At 35.1% G+C, this 15,717-nt stretch overlaps 1 protein-coding gene and 1 pseudogene across 10 annotated transcripts in view; both read right to left on the bottom strand.

Moving 5' to 3' along the window:
- The window catches only part of Senp7 (SUMO specific peptidase 7), a 151,198-nt gene that overhangs the window by 37,329 nt on the left and 98,152 nt on the right, over window positions 1-15,717 (bottom strand). For all 10 annotated transcript variants that reach the window (XM_015478572.2, XM_048803394.1, XM_048803395.1 and 7 more), the window contains 4 exons: window positions 9,294-9,412; window positions 4,477-4,658; window positions 2,818-3,157; window positions 1,187-1,344 (listed from right to left, as the gene is read on the bottom strand). In XM_015478572.2, coding sequence (XP_015334058.1) covers window positions 1,187-1,344; window positions 2,818-3,157; window positions 4,477-4,658; window positions 9,294-9,412 — 799 coding nt within the window. The remainder of the gene's footprint in view (window positions 1-1,186; window positions 1,345-2,817; window positions 3,158-4,476; window positions 4,659-9,293; window positions 9,413-15,717) is intronic.
- Window positions 4,877-6,259, bottom strand: LOC107136357 (annotated as a pseudogene).

Here is a 15,717-nt window from a genome sequence, read left to right as displayed (position 1 = left end):
CAAACTGTTTTTATATATCTGACCAAACTTTGTCACACTGCAAATTAATAGCCTCTAAGATTATCCAAAAACAAGCCACTAGGGTATGGTGGCCCAGGCCTGTAATCCTAGGGACTCTGGAGGCTAAGGCAGGAAGAATGCAAATTCAAGGGGAGCCTTACCAACTTAGTGAGACCATGTTGCAAATTAAAAAATGAAATAACTCTGCACTGGTGGTCACTGATAATCATTTCTTTAAAATAGGATAATCAGAGGCTAATAATGACATGAAAGAGGACTAAAAATAAATGAAGAAGGACCTACCTACATACTCTCTTCAAAGGATTATATAAAAAAATTGATTGCCATTAAACTAATACATTTCATTTTATTAATTTCTATAAGAAGGAAAAGATGTCAACTTTAATAGGTTTCCGAATCTGCTATAAATGCTTCATGTTATTTAATAATGTGATCATATGAGGTAGGTACTATTATCCTTATTTAAAATGTAAGGAAACTCAGGCTTAAAGAATTTAAGTGATTTCGGCTGGGCACGGAGGCACATGCCTTTAATCCCAGTGGTTCGAGAGGCTGAGGGAGGAGGATCGTGAGTTCAAAGCCAGCCTCAGCAAAAGCAAGGTACTAACCAACTCAGTGAGACCCTGTCTCAAAATAAAATAAAAAATAGGGCTGGGGATATGGCTCAATGCTGACTTTAATCCCTGGGACCTCCCAAAAGAGAAGTTAAATGATTTGCCCAGATGGCAGAGCCAGGATTTGAGCACACACCTGTATATGTGCAGAAGGCATATCATTCCTTTATCTCATATTGCCTTAATAGTATGTGAGGAAAAGGATTTTCTAGTAGCTACAGTACTCCAAAAACAAATGAATATTATACACTATTCTAAAAAATGTTTTGATAAAAGTTATGCATATGAGAATTTTTAAAAAGTACTTAAGTCAAAGAATATTTAGACAGAATAAATATAAATGATTAGAAAAAAGTGACATATTCCTTTCACTTCAAAAAACCAAATATTTCACTCAAACTAATACAAAAGTTTTCTCAAAATACAAACTAATAAAATTTACAATTTGTATTACATTATTCTGCTTATTAAAAGAAATAATGATTATCCAACTGATTATCCAACAAGTATATTTTTCATTATTAATCTAAGAGAAGGCAGAAATAAATTACCTGTCCAGATTCACAGGAAACTGGTGGTAGTTCTGACAATGGTGATTCAGAAGTACTCTCCTTTTTATTAGTAATCTCATAGTCTTTCTTAGATTGTAATTTAAGAATTCCTGAACTTTGATGGTCAATGGGTCCTTCTTCATCACTGGAAACAACAACTAAAAAGGAAACATGTATTTTGAATATGTCACAATAATCACCTATCAAATAAAATACTTTCTAATTAGTGCAATCAATATCTTGAAAAAATCTCATTAAATTTAATCATCTAAATTTATTCAATTTAGAAGTAGACTAATATTCATTATCATATTTGCCCTAGTTCTATATAATATCTCCATATCGGTACTGTTATTCAGTTATTGATCTGCAACCTTACCTTCTATAGGATAAGCAACTTTAAAAATGTTTAAATTGATAAGGAAAACTGCTCTAGTTTGGGTATTAAGTGTTCCTTAAGGGTTTGTGTTAAAGATTTGGAACTCAAAGTGGCATTATTGGGAGGTGAGGGTATCTCTGAGATGCAGGGCCTAATGGGAGGTCCTTAGGTCACTGGGTTGTGGCCCTAAAGGGGATCTGGGGCCCCATCTGTCCAGTCATTCCCTTTGCTCCATGTCTCATAATATGAGTGTTTCGCTCCACTATGTGTTTCCTATCACCAGAGGTCCACGCAATCTTGTACTGGAATCTACAAAACTGTGAGTCAAAATAAACATTTTCTCTTAGTAAGTTAGTTATTTCAGGTATTTTGTTACAGTGATGGAAAGCTAATAATACAAGACCTTAGGAACAACTTCTAGTTCTAATGGCACAATGTAGTGTGCCATTACACTAAACTGCACTTGAAGCCCAACTATATTCATTGCTTCTGGAAGTAATAAATACATAGCTAAGGGATGATTTGAGAGAATATTTACTGTATATTCTTTAGAACCTCATGAATTTTTTGGAGCATGTGAATACATCAACAATTCCAACGTTAATTAAATAAAAATTAATGATAATAGTTAAATAGCACTTAAACTTGGCTGCATTAACCAAATGATAATAATTAATGGTCCTTAGAGAATCTTTTTTAAAAGTACTGAATTTTATACAAGGGGGACAAATGAATGTCAGTAGAGGGGGCAGAGAGAGAAGAGAAGAGGGGAGGGGAGGGGAGGGGAGGGGGGATAGTAGAGGATAGGAAAGGCAGCAGAACACAACAGACACTAGTATGGCAATATGTAAATCAATGGATGTGTAACTGATGTGATTCTGCAATCTGTATATGGGGTAAAAATGGGAGCTCATAACCCACTTGAATCAAAGTGTGAAATATGATATATCAAGAACTATGTAATGTTTTGAACAGCCAACAATAAAAATTAAAAAAAAAAAAGTACTGAATTGAATCACAGTGATTAGTTTAAAAAAGATACTCTGCTTCCAAGTGCTCCATTCACTTGCCTAAATTGATATTACAAGATTTATAAAGGAAACCTCCAAATCCCAGGACATTTTCATAATGTTCATACATTTTGCAGTCATGTCATAACAGTTTATTGCCTTAGCAAAATCTGTTTGAGAAGAAAACACTCCTGAGAAAATCAAAGAAAATTAAGTGCCTTTACAATTCTCCTGTCACTTACTTGGCTCAGCCGAGATCAACGATTGGTTCCCTTCACTGTGTCCAGTTAGAAGAGGCTTTTCTACTGTATTCAACTCATTCTTATCCTTTTCAATCACAGAAGAAATCTCCACTGTATTACTGGAAATAGAGCTCTCAAAATTTTCAGTGGTTGAATAGTCAGTGGCACTTTTGGAAGAAGCACTCATATCCAACTCCTGACTACCACATGAGGACAGTTCAGTAAAATCACTTTCTACAGGTTCAGGCGTAATGTCTTCAAGCAGTGTTGAGGTCTGATGATAGTCTTTACCTGACTTTTCAAACTCATTAGAGATTGCTGAGTCATTTTCTTGTCCTTTCTGAACATAAATGTATAGAAAAATTAACATTTTTATAATTTGGCTTCTTTAAAACCCTTTTTTAAACCTTAAATTCCTAAAGAATAACATAAAAAATATTACATCATTTCTATAACTACATGAATAGAAAAATACACAATTATACTACATTATACTCGGCAGTGTCTCCTATGTACAAAGATATAGGGTTTGGTCTGTCCAATCTGATGCCTAAACAATTTTTTAAAGGGTGAGAGGGGATGCCCATCTTTACAAATGGCTCAGATGGTCTCCCGTGATCTACATCAACTTTACAATGAGAGGATTTCTTTTCAAAAGTAATAAGGCCACATATAACTAACTGCTTTGGTAATAAAAACAGAAAATTAACAGGATAACAACATTAAAAATTATGAAAACCAATGCCTTCAACCTCTCCATGACTATATAAATCTAAATCATGTTCATATTTATAACTAAAGGCACTACAAAGTCCTTAAATTGTTTGTGAATCAAAGGAATCAAAAAGCTGTCTCCCTATGGTTTTATTGTATAAGAAGTCTTCGAAAATAGGAACATTATATATTAGATATGGCAATTACTTATAATAAATTCCCTAAACACTAAATAAATATGAGCTTCAACAATCTGGTAAGTAAAATGCTACTGAAAAATAAATCTAATAGCAGTTTTACAGAGCAAGGGACTGGACAGTATGATTAGTATCTGGTTAAAAAAAAAACAAGTATGAAGGATTTATTTATACAAGTCTTATAACCACATGAAAAACTACATGGATATATACACCAAACTACAAGTGCACCAAATTACTTAGGAGAGAATGGTATCAGAGAAAAAGGAACTTTAGTTTTTTTATTATTTTCTAATATGTGGAATTTGCTCCAATAATTGTACTACGGAGAAAAGTTACATAATAAAATATTTTTAAATAAATAAAGATAGGCCAGGTGTGGTGGTGCACTACTGAAATCCCAGCTGCTTGAGAGGCTAAGGCAGGAAGATCACAAGTTCAGGGTAGCTGAACAACTTTCTGGAACCCTGTTCTCAAAAATAAAAAGCACTGGGGTTGTAGAGCTCAGTGATAGAGCACTTGCCTAGCATGCATGGGGCTCGGTTCAATACACAATACGGCAAAAAACAAACAAATAAATAAAATAATAATAATAATAATAAATAAAACAAAGCTAGAAAAGAACCAAAAAAGAATTAAAGAAAGCTGATGAAAGAAGAAAGTTGGGAGAACATTATTTGACTATAGTCAACTCATTTTTATTACTGCACAAAATTATTTCCGATGACATATAAATACTTCTACTTACTCTTTTTTCTGTTGGCTTATCCAAAGAAGTAGAATTATGAGATTCAGATAAATTATATTTGAGTCGTCTTCTTGCCTTCCTGGAGATCAGAGTGGGTTCCATTTTTGAATCAGAATATGTAACATCCTTGCTTCTGCTCTCATCTTCAAGATAGTCACAACCTCTACTTCCACTGTTAAGATCTTAAAAAAAAATAGAAAAGGCATATATATGGCCAAAACATTAAAAAAATCCCTTTTAGAGGAGTTCAAAAAAATATCATCAAAACTGGGCTCAGTAGCAGAGCACTTGCCTCACATCTGTGAAGCGCTGGGTTCCATCCTCAGTACCACATGGAAATAAATAAATAAATAAATAAGGTATTGTGTGCATCTACAACTAAAAAACTATTTAAAAAAAAAAAAAAAACTGCTACACTACTTCCAAACCTCATGAAAACAGACATCCACTGTTAAATCACCATTTGACATTGGATGAATAAAAAAGCATATCTTTTTATTAACCTATTTACACAAAGTAAATGTATATTATTATGTAATGGATATGATATGAGATGAGGAAAATATGGAGAGGGAATATCCTTTGTGGGATCAATCAAATTGAAGCAATCAAACCATGTTTTTCCATTTTCTGTGAATGCATTTGGTGGTAACATGAAAAAAAACAAAATTTAGAAAATTCATGTCTTAAAAATATTTTGATAATTCACTGTGGTTTTATAAATTAGTTGTCTTTTTAAAGTATCATTCTGAAACCCACGCCGATAATCACTAAAAATGCTTAGTATTTCAGTTATCAAATAGACGTACTAAACAAAAATACTTTCTAAAAATTTCCTCCTAAATAACTGAAAGCTATCCTGAGTTATTTTGTTTTCTAATCTACATGAGTACCAACTCAAAGTTTACACACAGCAAGTCAAAAGCAGTCTACTTTAATTCATAATTTACATCTATCTAATACTGACTACTCTTTTACATTCATTCAACATGACACGCCTTCTCTTTATTCTTGTTCTTATTCTATGTTCACCAACTCTTAATAACTAACATCCATGATAATATATCTATATCATTCTATAAAAGGAACACACTGGGACAGAATTTTTTTTTTTTTTTTTTTTTTTGATGCATAAACAGTCTTTATTGGGCTCATGACCAGGAGTTTCCATTGGTTCTGAGGATCCTTCTGTGAACTTGTTAATTTTCTTCTCCACATTCTTTTCTGCCTGTTTTCGTAGCCTCATAAGCTGTTTTTTCTTCCGGTAATGGATCTTGGCTTTCTCCTTTCTCTTCTCCTCCAGGGTGGCTGTCACTGCCTGGTACTTCCAGCCGACCTCATGAGCCAGGCGCCCCAGGTAGGCAAACTTTCTTGTTGGCTTCAGTCGCACAACCTTCAGGGCAGCAGGAACCACCATCCGCTTTTTCTTGTCGTAGGGTGGTGGAATCCCATCAAACACCTTGAGGCGGTCCAGGGCAGCCTGGCCTCGCTTGGTCTTGTGGGGCAGCATGCCTCGCACTGTCCTCCAGAAGATGCGACTGGGGGCCCAGAAGTGGTACGGGCCACGGGATGGGTTGGTATTCATCCTCTTGCAGAGGAAGGCCAGGTACTTCAACTTGTTTCTGTAGAAATTTCCAGAAATGTTGATGCCCTCACAGCGCACAACCACCACCTTGCGGCCCAGCAGTACCTGTTTGGCCACAATGGCCGCCAGGCAGCCCAGGAGATGGCCTCAGCCATCCAGCACTAGGACCTGCCCCTCCGCCATCTTCGGCAGCCGCCTGGGAAAGACTGGGACAGAATTGAGGACAAAAACTCTAAAAAGACAAATGCCATTCAATTTCCAAAGAAAATACTCTACTCCCTCTCCCAGGGAAACAAACTTTCCCCAACTCATCAACACAATACTTTAAAAAGCATATTCAATTTTTTTGCAATATTTTAAATTATAAAAATAGTCTAATATCTAAAAAGTTATATTGTTTTATAACATAAATATAAATACTATTATAAAAGACCAGTGAAAGAAAAGGAGCTTAAGAAAACTTTTATAGTTTTATAGTTTCCTTTAAACAATTTACTATTTGCACTTCAGTTAAGCTTTTCTCAGGGAAAACAGGAATAATTATTGCATAGAGCTACACATTATAAAAAAAGATTCTATAATATAAAATACACAATTTAATGTGAATATTCTTAGAATATAAAATTAAATAGATGACAAAAATATTTTAAACAAAAGAAAATTGTTGAGAGCCACAGCCGAAGGGGCCCCAGCAAACTTCCAGCTGCCAGCAAACTTCCAGCTGCCGGCTGATGATTGGCTCACAGCGGCCCCAGCAACATCTAGCTGATTGGCTCCTCTGCGGTGATGCTCATTGGGCTGTTTCCCTGCCCTTTCAGACCACGGAGCTGCTCATTGGGGGACTTTTTTGGCTCCGCCCACGTGACCCAGCCAATCGGCCTCAAGAGCAGGAGGATTGTGGGAGGTGAAGAGAAGCTTGTGTGGGAGAGAGAGGCTTGTGGAAAGCCGGTGGTGGCAGTTGGGCTCTGAGGGTTTTTCCTGAGGAGCTGTGTGGTTTGGTGTGTGGTTCTAAAAATAAAGTTAGTTTCTTTTGACAAGTGGCTCCTGATTGTGCCCAGCCAGACTGCAGCAGAAAATTATCCAGGCACAGTAGTGCACGCTTATAATCCCAGAAACTCGGGCAGCTGAGATAGAAGGATCAAAAGTTTGAGCCCAGCCTCAGAAATTTAGCAAGGTCCTAAGCAATTTAGTAAGATCTTATCTTAAAATTTTATAAAAAAAAAATTTTAAGAAGTACTGGAGATGTAGGTCAGTGGTAAGTACCCCTGGGGTCAATCCCAGTATAAAAGAGAGAGAAGAAAGAGATAGAGAGGGAGGGAGGGAGAGAAAAAGAATATTAAATATTTCCAGTGTATGATTATGGTAAAAGTAAAATTCCAAAGACAAACCATGTGCTACAAAAAAAAAAAAATAAAAATGGAACACCTGGGATTTAATTCAGAATTTCCATTATTTTATGTTTTTCATTAAATAATAAGTATTAGTTATCCATAGGAGAGCAAACATCCTGAGTTTAAATAAAGATTCAATGGCTAATTTCCTTAAGAACACTTCACCTACCATTTTACCTTTAAGGATTCAAAACACTATAAAGTGCTTCTTTTATTGTGCACTTTTCCCTAATGCAATTATAAAATTCTCCTGTGACACTGAGATAATTACAGCCAGTCCCTTATAGCCTTGGGTTCCACATCTATGCATTTAATCAACAATTGATGGTGTACTGTGTGATTAGGCCTCCAATGTTTACATCTGTACTGAATATGTACAGACTTCTTTTTTCTTGTCATTATTCACTAAGCAATACAATGCAACAACTATTTACACAGCACTTACACTATGTTATCTATTACAAGTAATCTAGAGATTAAAGTATATAGGAGGATGTGCATAGTTTATATGAAAATACTACATCATTTCATATATAGGACTTGAGCCTACACAGATACTGGTGTCTGCAGAAGGAAGGAGAGAGGAAGAATGTATTGGAACCAATCCTCTATGGATATAGAGGGACAACTATACCTAAGGAAACAAATAGGAACACTTACTATTCAAATATTCCTACCCTCTGCAGTAGATGTAGAGGCTAAAAATTATCTTGAGAGTATCTATTTCTAGGAAAAGCATAGTTCATACAAAAATAAACATCTTTCAGTGTCCTTCCTGATACTACTTAATGACTGAGTTTCTTTCTCCAAAGATTGCCCTCATAAGAGTTTAGTTGGCTTCTTGTATAACATAAAATTTATTACTCTAGTTTCCTTTGGACTTTTTTCCCTTCGGTGAAAAAGGTTACTAAAAAATAATTTAAATAGCTGTATTTCAAATGAATTGCATAAGTATTTCATAGTGAGTAAAGGAACTTTTTCTTGTGTAAATAACTTACAAATCCCTCAGAAAATAAAATAACCTGAACTTGTTTTAAGCTATGAATAATCCAAGAGACCTCTGGAGGTGTTCAATAATCCAAGAGACCTTTGGAAGTATTTTACAAATGGCTAATACAGCAAGTTGTTTTTATACAAATTTTGGTAAAATATTTTTAAATCTTCAAAAAGGAGATAAAAGGAGAAAAAGTCATCAAATCATTAATCCTATATGTGAGGAGGCCTACAAAGAATTTTCAGAAGTCTGGGGTATATTTACCTTCAAATTTGCTAACAGTGGATTTTTTGGCATCCTTCTAGAGTTGAAAGAAATTCTATGAATAAAGAATGTATTTCACAGCAGAATAGACAGTGAGAAGCTAATAATAAAAATTCAGTTAGCAATAATATCAATATCCATGAAAACAACACTTACAATAGCTAAATTAACATTACAAATTTATAGCTACATCTTTTTTTTTAATATTTTAAAGTTGTTGATGGACCTTTATTTTATTTATTTGTATGTGGTGCTGAGAATCGAACCCAGTGTCTCATGCATGACAGGCAAGCGCGCTACCACTGAGCCACAACCTCAGCCTCTATAGCTACATCTTTAGCCTCCATAAAAAACAAAAAGAAACAATACTCAAATTTAATTTGGGGATTGGACAAACAAATCAAGAAATATGTACTAAAGTACATAAATAGTAGATTTTGCAATTTTCTTTGTGTTGCTAAATAACCTACCTTTGCATTTGTATCCTTCCCATGTAAGATGAAATATTTATTTATAACTTAAAATTTCTATAAATGCAATATGCAAAAATTCAAATTCCAACAGTTTTCTAAGGTTCACAAACCTTTAGGCTGAGTGTCAGACACTATAGGAGAAAGGCCATCATCATCTCTTCGCTTTTCTTTAGTGTTTACAGCCTGCTTTGCAGAAATGTTATCCACTGTCTTACTTGATTGTGAATCCCTGCAAAACAGAATTGTATTATATGCAATTCTAATAAAGTCCAAATGAATTTAGAACCCAATTGGCATATATTCAAAGTAAAAATCCAACAGGTTACATATACCTTCCTACATGAAAGACTAAATAATCTGGGCAAAGATAAAATAATCAACTCCGATTTGAGAAGTTCTCATCCGTATTGTACCTTTAAATTCCACATGTCTTTGGGGAAAACAGGATATACATATTATAGGATAATGTACACGTAAAATGAGCAAAAGAATAACGTTATATAAATATTAAATAAGTCAAAGTGGTTTAAAAAGGAGAATTCTAGAACACAAATTTCCTGATAATCAAACTTATGTATAATAAAAAAATTACAAGCCAAAGCTAATTATTAATAAATTTCAAGCATGGTTCATGTATCAAAAGATAAATACAAATAAAGTTAAGAATATAGTAACAAATTTATCCTATAGGAAATAGTTTAAAATCTAAGGTATTGTTTAATATTTCAATACAGGCTGAGTGCAAAATGAGTTTGGGCATGATGAACATAATATTATTTCTAATAAAATTTGTCAATACAAAATATACTACCATATGTAATACACACACATGAAATCAAATTTAAAATCTGGACAAAAGGGATTCAAACTATTTGGATCACAGATAACTATGAAGAGAAAATAAGAGACTCAGGAAATACAATATAAAGGAGGTCTTAACTTTCTATACTATTTCTTTAAAAAATAAAGACAAATTTGATGTAAATAAGGAAAATACTATTTAAATCTGAGTAATACGTAATATGATATTTTTCTTGGTACTTACATACATATTTAAAATAACATAATTTTTTAAATGTAAGGTACTCACAACTAAGATAACTGTAAGAAGTGATAAAAAGGGACTTTAAAGACAAGTAACACATATGCTTCTTTATTTTGAGAGTAATGATTGGGACTATGAAAAATTAGTTGTAAGTTTAAAATCAACAGTATCCAACAGACACTATACTACATTGGTAGTGCAGTATCATGGTAAAAGGAACAGCTACTACTGTTATTACATTGCTTATCCTTTTCATATTTACTTTGGTATAATTTTCTTTACTTTTACGTTTCAAATTAAATGCCAAATATTCAAAAACATAAGGCTCAGCCACTTTCACCTACAAAAAAATTTCAACTAAGTCAAATCATTCCAGCCCTCAATCCCCAAGAATCAATCTTGAAGGACAAGAATCTAAACAGACTACCACAAACTTTCGTTTATTAAAGAAGAAGAAGAAAGCCTCAAGAAAGGTCAATTCACACCACTCTCTCAGCAAAATGATCACCACAGGCACTATAAATAAAGGTAGATTGTGATCTAACTAATGAAAAGATTAAATGCTCAGATACTCATGCTTCCCCTGAGCTAAGAAACAAACGGTGTAATAATCCTTGTTTTCTAGCAAAACACACATTGAAAAAAAATTTAAATTTTAACTGTAAACTACACTATGAAGTGTATTGTTATGGAAGAAAGATGTTATATAGTAGGAGATTTTCTTGACCAAATACAAACATTAAATGGTCACAGGAAACACAATAAAAATAAGTAATCAATTATTTTCAAAAGATAATATTGTTTAATTCAAAAAGCACATACAATGAGGCCAAAATAACTATACTATCTCAACAAAAATATCAACAAGTTGGGAAGACAGTAGAATGAATTGGACATAACTTTCCTATGTTTTTTTTTAAGTTTTCTCTCTCTCTTTTTTTTTTTGTTGTTGTTGATGGACCTTTATTTTATTTATATGTGATGTTGAGAATCAAACCCAGTACCTCACACGTGTTAGGCAAGCGCTCTAATACTGAGCTACAGCCCCAGCCTCGACTTTTCGTATGTTCTCATACGAATATATGACCAGTGTAACTCCACATCATGTACAACCACAAAATTGGGAAGTCATTCTCCATGTAGGTACGATATGTCAAAATACATTCTACTGTCATGTATAACTAAAAGAACAAATAAAAAAGAAATATCAACAAGTTGTTTTGTAGAATTTGACAATCCCATTCTGAAATGTACGTGGTATAAATCATATACATTTAAAGACAGTTCTTGGTATACATTTTTAGATAGCAATTTTGAAACATTCCATCCTGTTGTGACAAAAGAAAGTGAATGAAATGGGAATACTCAAAGTCCCTGAAGGAAAAATACTACAAATATGCACATTACTCAAGTTAACAAATAGATAATGAAGGATATGGACAATAGGCTCCAGGGAACTTCCCTTACTATTCCCTTGCCTGTCCTCCTACCATCAAAACTCCCCCATTACCTGGCCCTGCTTAACCCTATAAAATCCAAAGCCTTGTTGCAGCCTCCACCACTTCCCCTCAAAAATGTGCCCTTCCATTGTTTAATAAAGCATCACTGGTCCATTGAGGTCAGCTTCCATTTTCCTTTTCTTTTTGTATTCTCTTTCATGTGCTTTTATTTGGTACCAAAACCTAGGATGGGGAGTTCAGGGCTCTTTACCATCCCTTGTCCTAAAGAACCTTTACCATTTTTTCATATTTCCCTTCTATTTCTCTTGCTCTCTTTTTAATCAAAGAAATGAGGCCCTTCGTGCTCTCCATTTCCACTATAAGCTCAATGGTGGCTGGTACGCAACCAGAAATTGACCCCAGTCCTGGGCTAGATTTTTGCTGCCTTACTGCCACATGGATGTAGCAAGGACCTGTATCAGGTCCTTTATTGCTATGAGAGATATCCTCCTTCAAACTCTATTCACTCCAATTCCTTCCTTATATATTAAGACCTCTGGATCAGAAGCAACACTGGCCTTCTCATTCTTCAGAGAGATAAGATCCTTCCCACTCTCTCACAGTACATCTTGAGTTACTGCTGCTTGTGGTAAAGACCACTTCACAATAACACTCATAGGTATTTTACTATCTTTGTTCTACACCTGTGAACTGTATATCTTAAGTTCCTTGAGAATGGTCATTAGTCACATAGGCCAAGAATTCAAACCCACCGATGTTGTAATGGTTAAGAAATTATTTCAAATTTCCTGTAAAAGCCTCATGTAACTTCAGTTGGGGGCCCAGAATTTCAGAGCACAAGATCATCTGGATCCCCAAGCATAAATAAACCTGAATTCTAAGTGGTCCTTGGTCTCTTGCTGAGCATGATTTCAACGACAATACAATGGATTTCATTAAAATTAAAAACTTCTGTGCATCAAAGGATACTATCAGGAGAGTAAAAAGACAAACCACAGAAAATATCTGCATATCATATTATATCACAAGGTACTAATATCAAGAATACACAGTGTAAAGAACTCTTACAACTCACTCTCCCTCAAAATACCCAATTTAAAAATTAGCAAATTACTTATAATAGACATTTCTCCAAAGATACAAAAATGAACAACAGCATGAAAAGATATACATCACTAATCAATAAGGAAATGCAAACCACATCAACAGTGATATACTATTTCACACATATTAGAATGGTTATCTTTTTAAAAACACAGAAATTAACAAATGTTGGCAAAAATGTGGAAAAACTGGAACCCTTATACACTCTTGATGGGAATATAAATAGCACAGTCATTACAAAAGTTTGATGGTTTCCAAAAAAGCTAGTCCCAAAATTATATTACAAAACTAAACACAGTGTAATACTATTGGGTTTTAAGAAGGAATTAACTTCTCATATAGGAGGTAACTGAAATAGACACATTCATAGAGACAGAAAATAGATTAGAAGTTACTAGGGGCTTAGGAAAGAAAATGGGGAGTTATTTTTTTAATGGTAAGAGAGTTTCTATATTTAACATATGTTGTGAAGGTTGCCCAACTATGCAGACACTGAGGAGAACCGTGCTATGAAAAAATAAACCACTAAAAGATAAATATTGTTATTCCACTTATATGAAGTACTTAGAATAGTCAAATTCATAGAAAAAGAAAGTAAAATGAGGGCTACCAAGGACAGAAGGGAGAAATTTGGAGTTATTTGTTTAATGGGTAGAATTTCAGGCTGGAAAGATAAAAAAAAAGTTCTGGAAAAGAATGGTATTCGTAGCTGTACAAAAATGTACATACACACACACACACACGTGTGTGTGTGTGTGTGTGTGTGTGTGTGTATACAGTCTCTCTCTCTCTCTCTCTCTCTCTCTCTCTCTCTCTCTCTGTGTGTATGTGTGTGTGTGTGTTATGGTTTAGTATATCCTCCAAAAGCTCAAGTGTTGAAGGCAATGCAGTAATGTCCAGAGGAGACACAACTAGATCATGAAATCTCTGACCTCATCAAGGGATTCATCCATTTGAAGGATTAATAGTTTGAATTACTGAGAGGTGGTAACTGTAGGCAGGTAGGGCATGGTCAGAGGAAGTAGGTCACAGGAGATCTGGCCTTGGTGACTATATCTATCCCTAGCCCCTTCTTCTGTCTCTCTCTGGTTCCTGGCTGCAATGAACTGAGCAGATTTCCTCTGCTGTGCTCTTCTGCCTTGATGTTTCTTCCTTGGAACCAGCCAACCACAAATTGAATCTTGGAAACCATGAGTCAAAGTAAACCTTTTCTTCTCTAAATTGTTCTTGTCAGATATTTTAGTCAAGTGACAAAAAGCTGAATAACACACATACTATACTGGTGGACATCTTAATCCATTTTGGTTTGCTGTCACAAAATACCTGGAGCTAGACATATTATAAAGAAAACAAGTTGATTTAGTTCACAATTTTGTAGGATGAAAGCCCAAGATCAGGTGGCTCCATATATTAGGCCCTTGGGGAAAGCCCCCACTGACTGTCTTATAACACGAGAGAGAAGCAGAAAGGAAAAGAGCTACATGTATAAGAGGTCATGTGAGACAGGAAGCCAGAAATGGATGCAGGGGCCAAGTTTGTGCTTTTATAACAACTTTCTCTCTCTCAGAAACACAGATCACACAGTAATTACAGTAATCCCTTCTGGCGACAATGCCCATAATGACTCACCTTCCTTTAGGCTTCACTTCTTAAAGGTTCCAGCACCTCTCTACATTGACATACTGAGGAGCCTCTAGCACATGAAACATTGGGGGACACATTCAAACCACATCCAAACCACAGCAGTGGATATGTCATTATACATTTGGACAAATCCACAGAATGCATAAAACCAACACTGAGCCTTAACTTGGGTGATAATAATGTGTCAGTGTTGGCCCATAAATTGTAACCAATGTACCTCACTGTTATGCAATGTTAATAATGAAACAGGCTGCTGACATGTGGGGATAACCCTACCCTAGTGTGGTAAGCCATTCTTATAGACCGTGGCCGCCATTAGAAGATGGCGCCGGCTTCCACTGTGGCCTGTGATAAACAACTCCTTTTATGGAGAGTTGGCGCGCAATCCCTTACCACCCTATGAGAGAGATCCACGTGGCGGCTTAGGATTGGGATGCGGGGGGCTTTATTAAGCTGTGCTTGGGTGTGTCGGGCGCGGGCGCTAGAAGATGATACATGACTCAAGGCCTGAATAAACTGCTGAAAGAAGAATCCTGTGTCGTGTTTTCCCTTGCCGGTGAGGGGTCGCGACACCCTAGGAAATCTCTGTACCTTTCATTCAACTTTACAATGAAACTGAAAGTGTTCTAAAAATATAAAAGCCATTTTTTAAAAAAAATCAATAGATGAGAGAAACTGGCTAAAAAACATTTTAATATGTATAATGAATGGATGACTTATTCTAGTTTAAAGAATCATAATGTAAATTGGGAAAGGACAGAATGGCAAATCTTACAAGAGAAAAAAAAGCAGCAAAATACTAGATTCAACTTTGAGAGTACTCAAGAAATATTAAAATAATAGATGGAATCCTTTTACCTTTATAAAAATAGTGTCTTAGGTCATTCAGGTTGCTTTCACAAAATACCATAAGCTTAGTAGCTTACAAACAACAGAAGTTTATTTCTTACAGTTCTGGAGGCTGTAAAGCCAAAGATCAAGATGTCTGCAGATTCAATGGAGAGCGCCCGCTTATAGTTAGACAGCTCACCCTCCACTCTAACTCACGTGGCATTGGGTACAAGGGATCACTTTGGGGCCTCTTTTATAAGGCCATTAATTAATCCCATTCATGAGGACTAATTCTTGAGGACTTAATTACTTCCAAAGGCTTCTCCACCACCTCTTGATACCATCACTATGGAGTATTTCAATACATTCATCTTGGGGAGACACAAAAATTCAGACCATGGCAAATGGCAAATAAAAGTCATGACAATATCAAATGTTGATATGTTAAAT

Source organism: Marmota marmota, unplaced genomic scaffold, assembly GCF_001458135.2.
Source record: "Marmota marmota marmota unplaced genomic scaffold, marMar, whole genome shotgun sequence".
In the NCBI taxonomy this organism is placed as follows: Eukaryota; Metazoa; Chordata; class Mammalia; order Rodentia; family Sciuridae; genus Marmota; species Marmota marmota.
The sequence above is the reverse complement of the archived record's forward strand: the minus strand, read 5'-3'. Positions and strand labels throughout refer to the sequence as shown.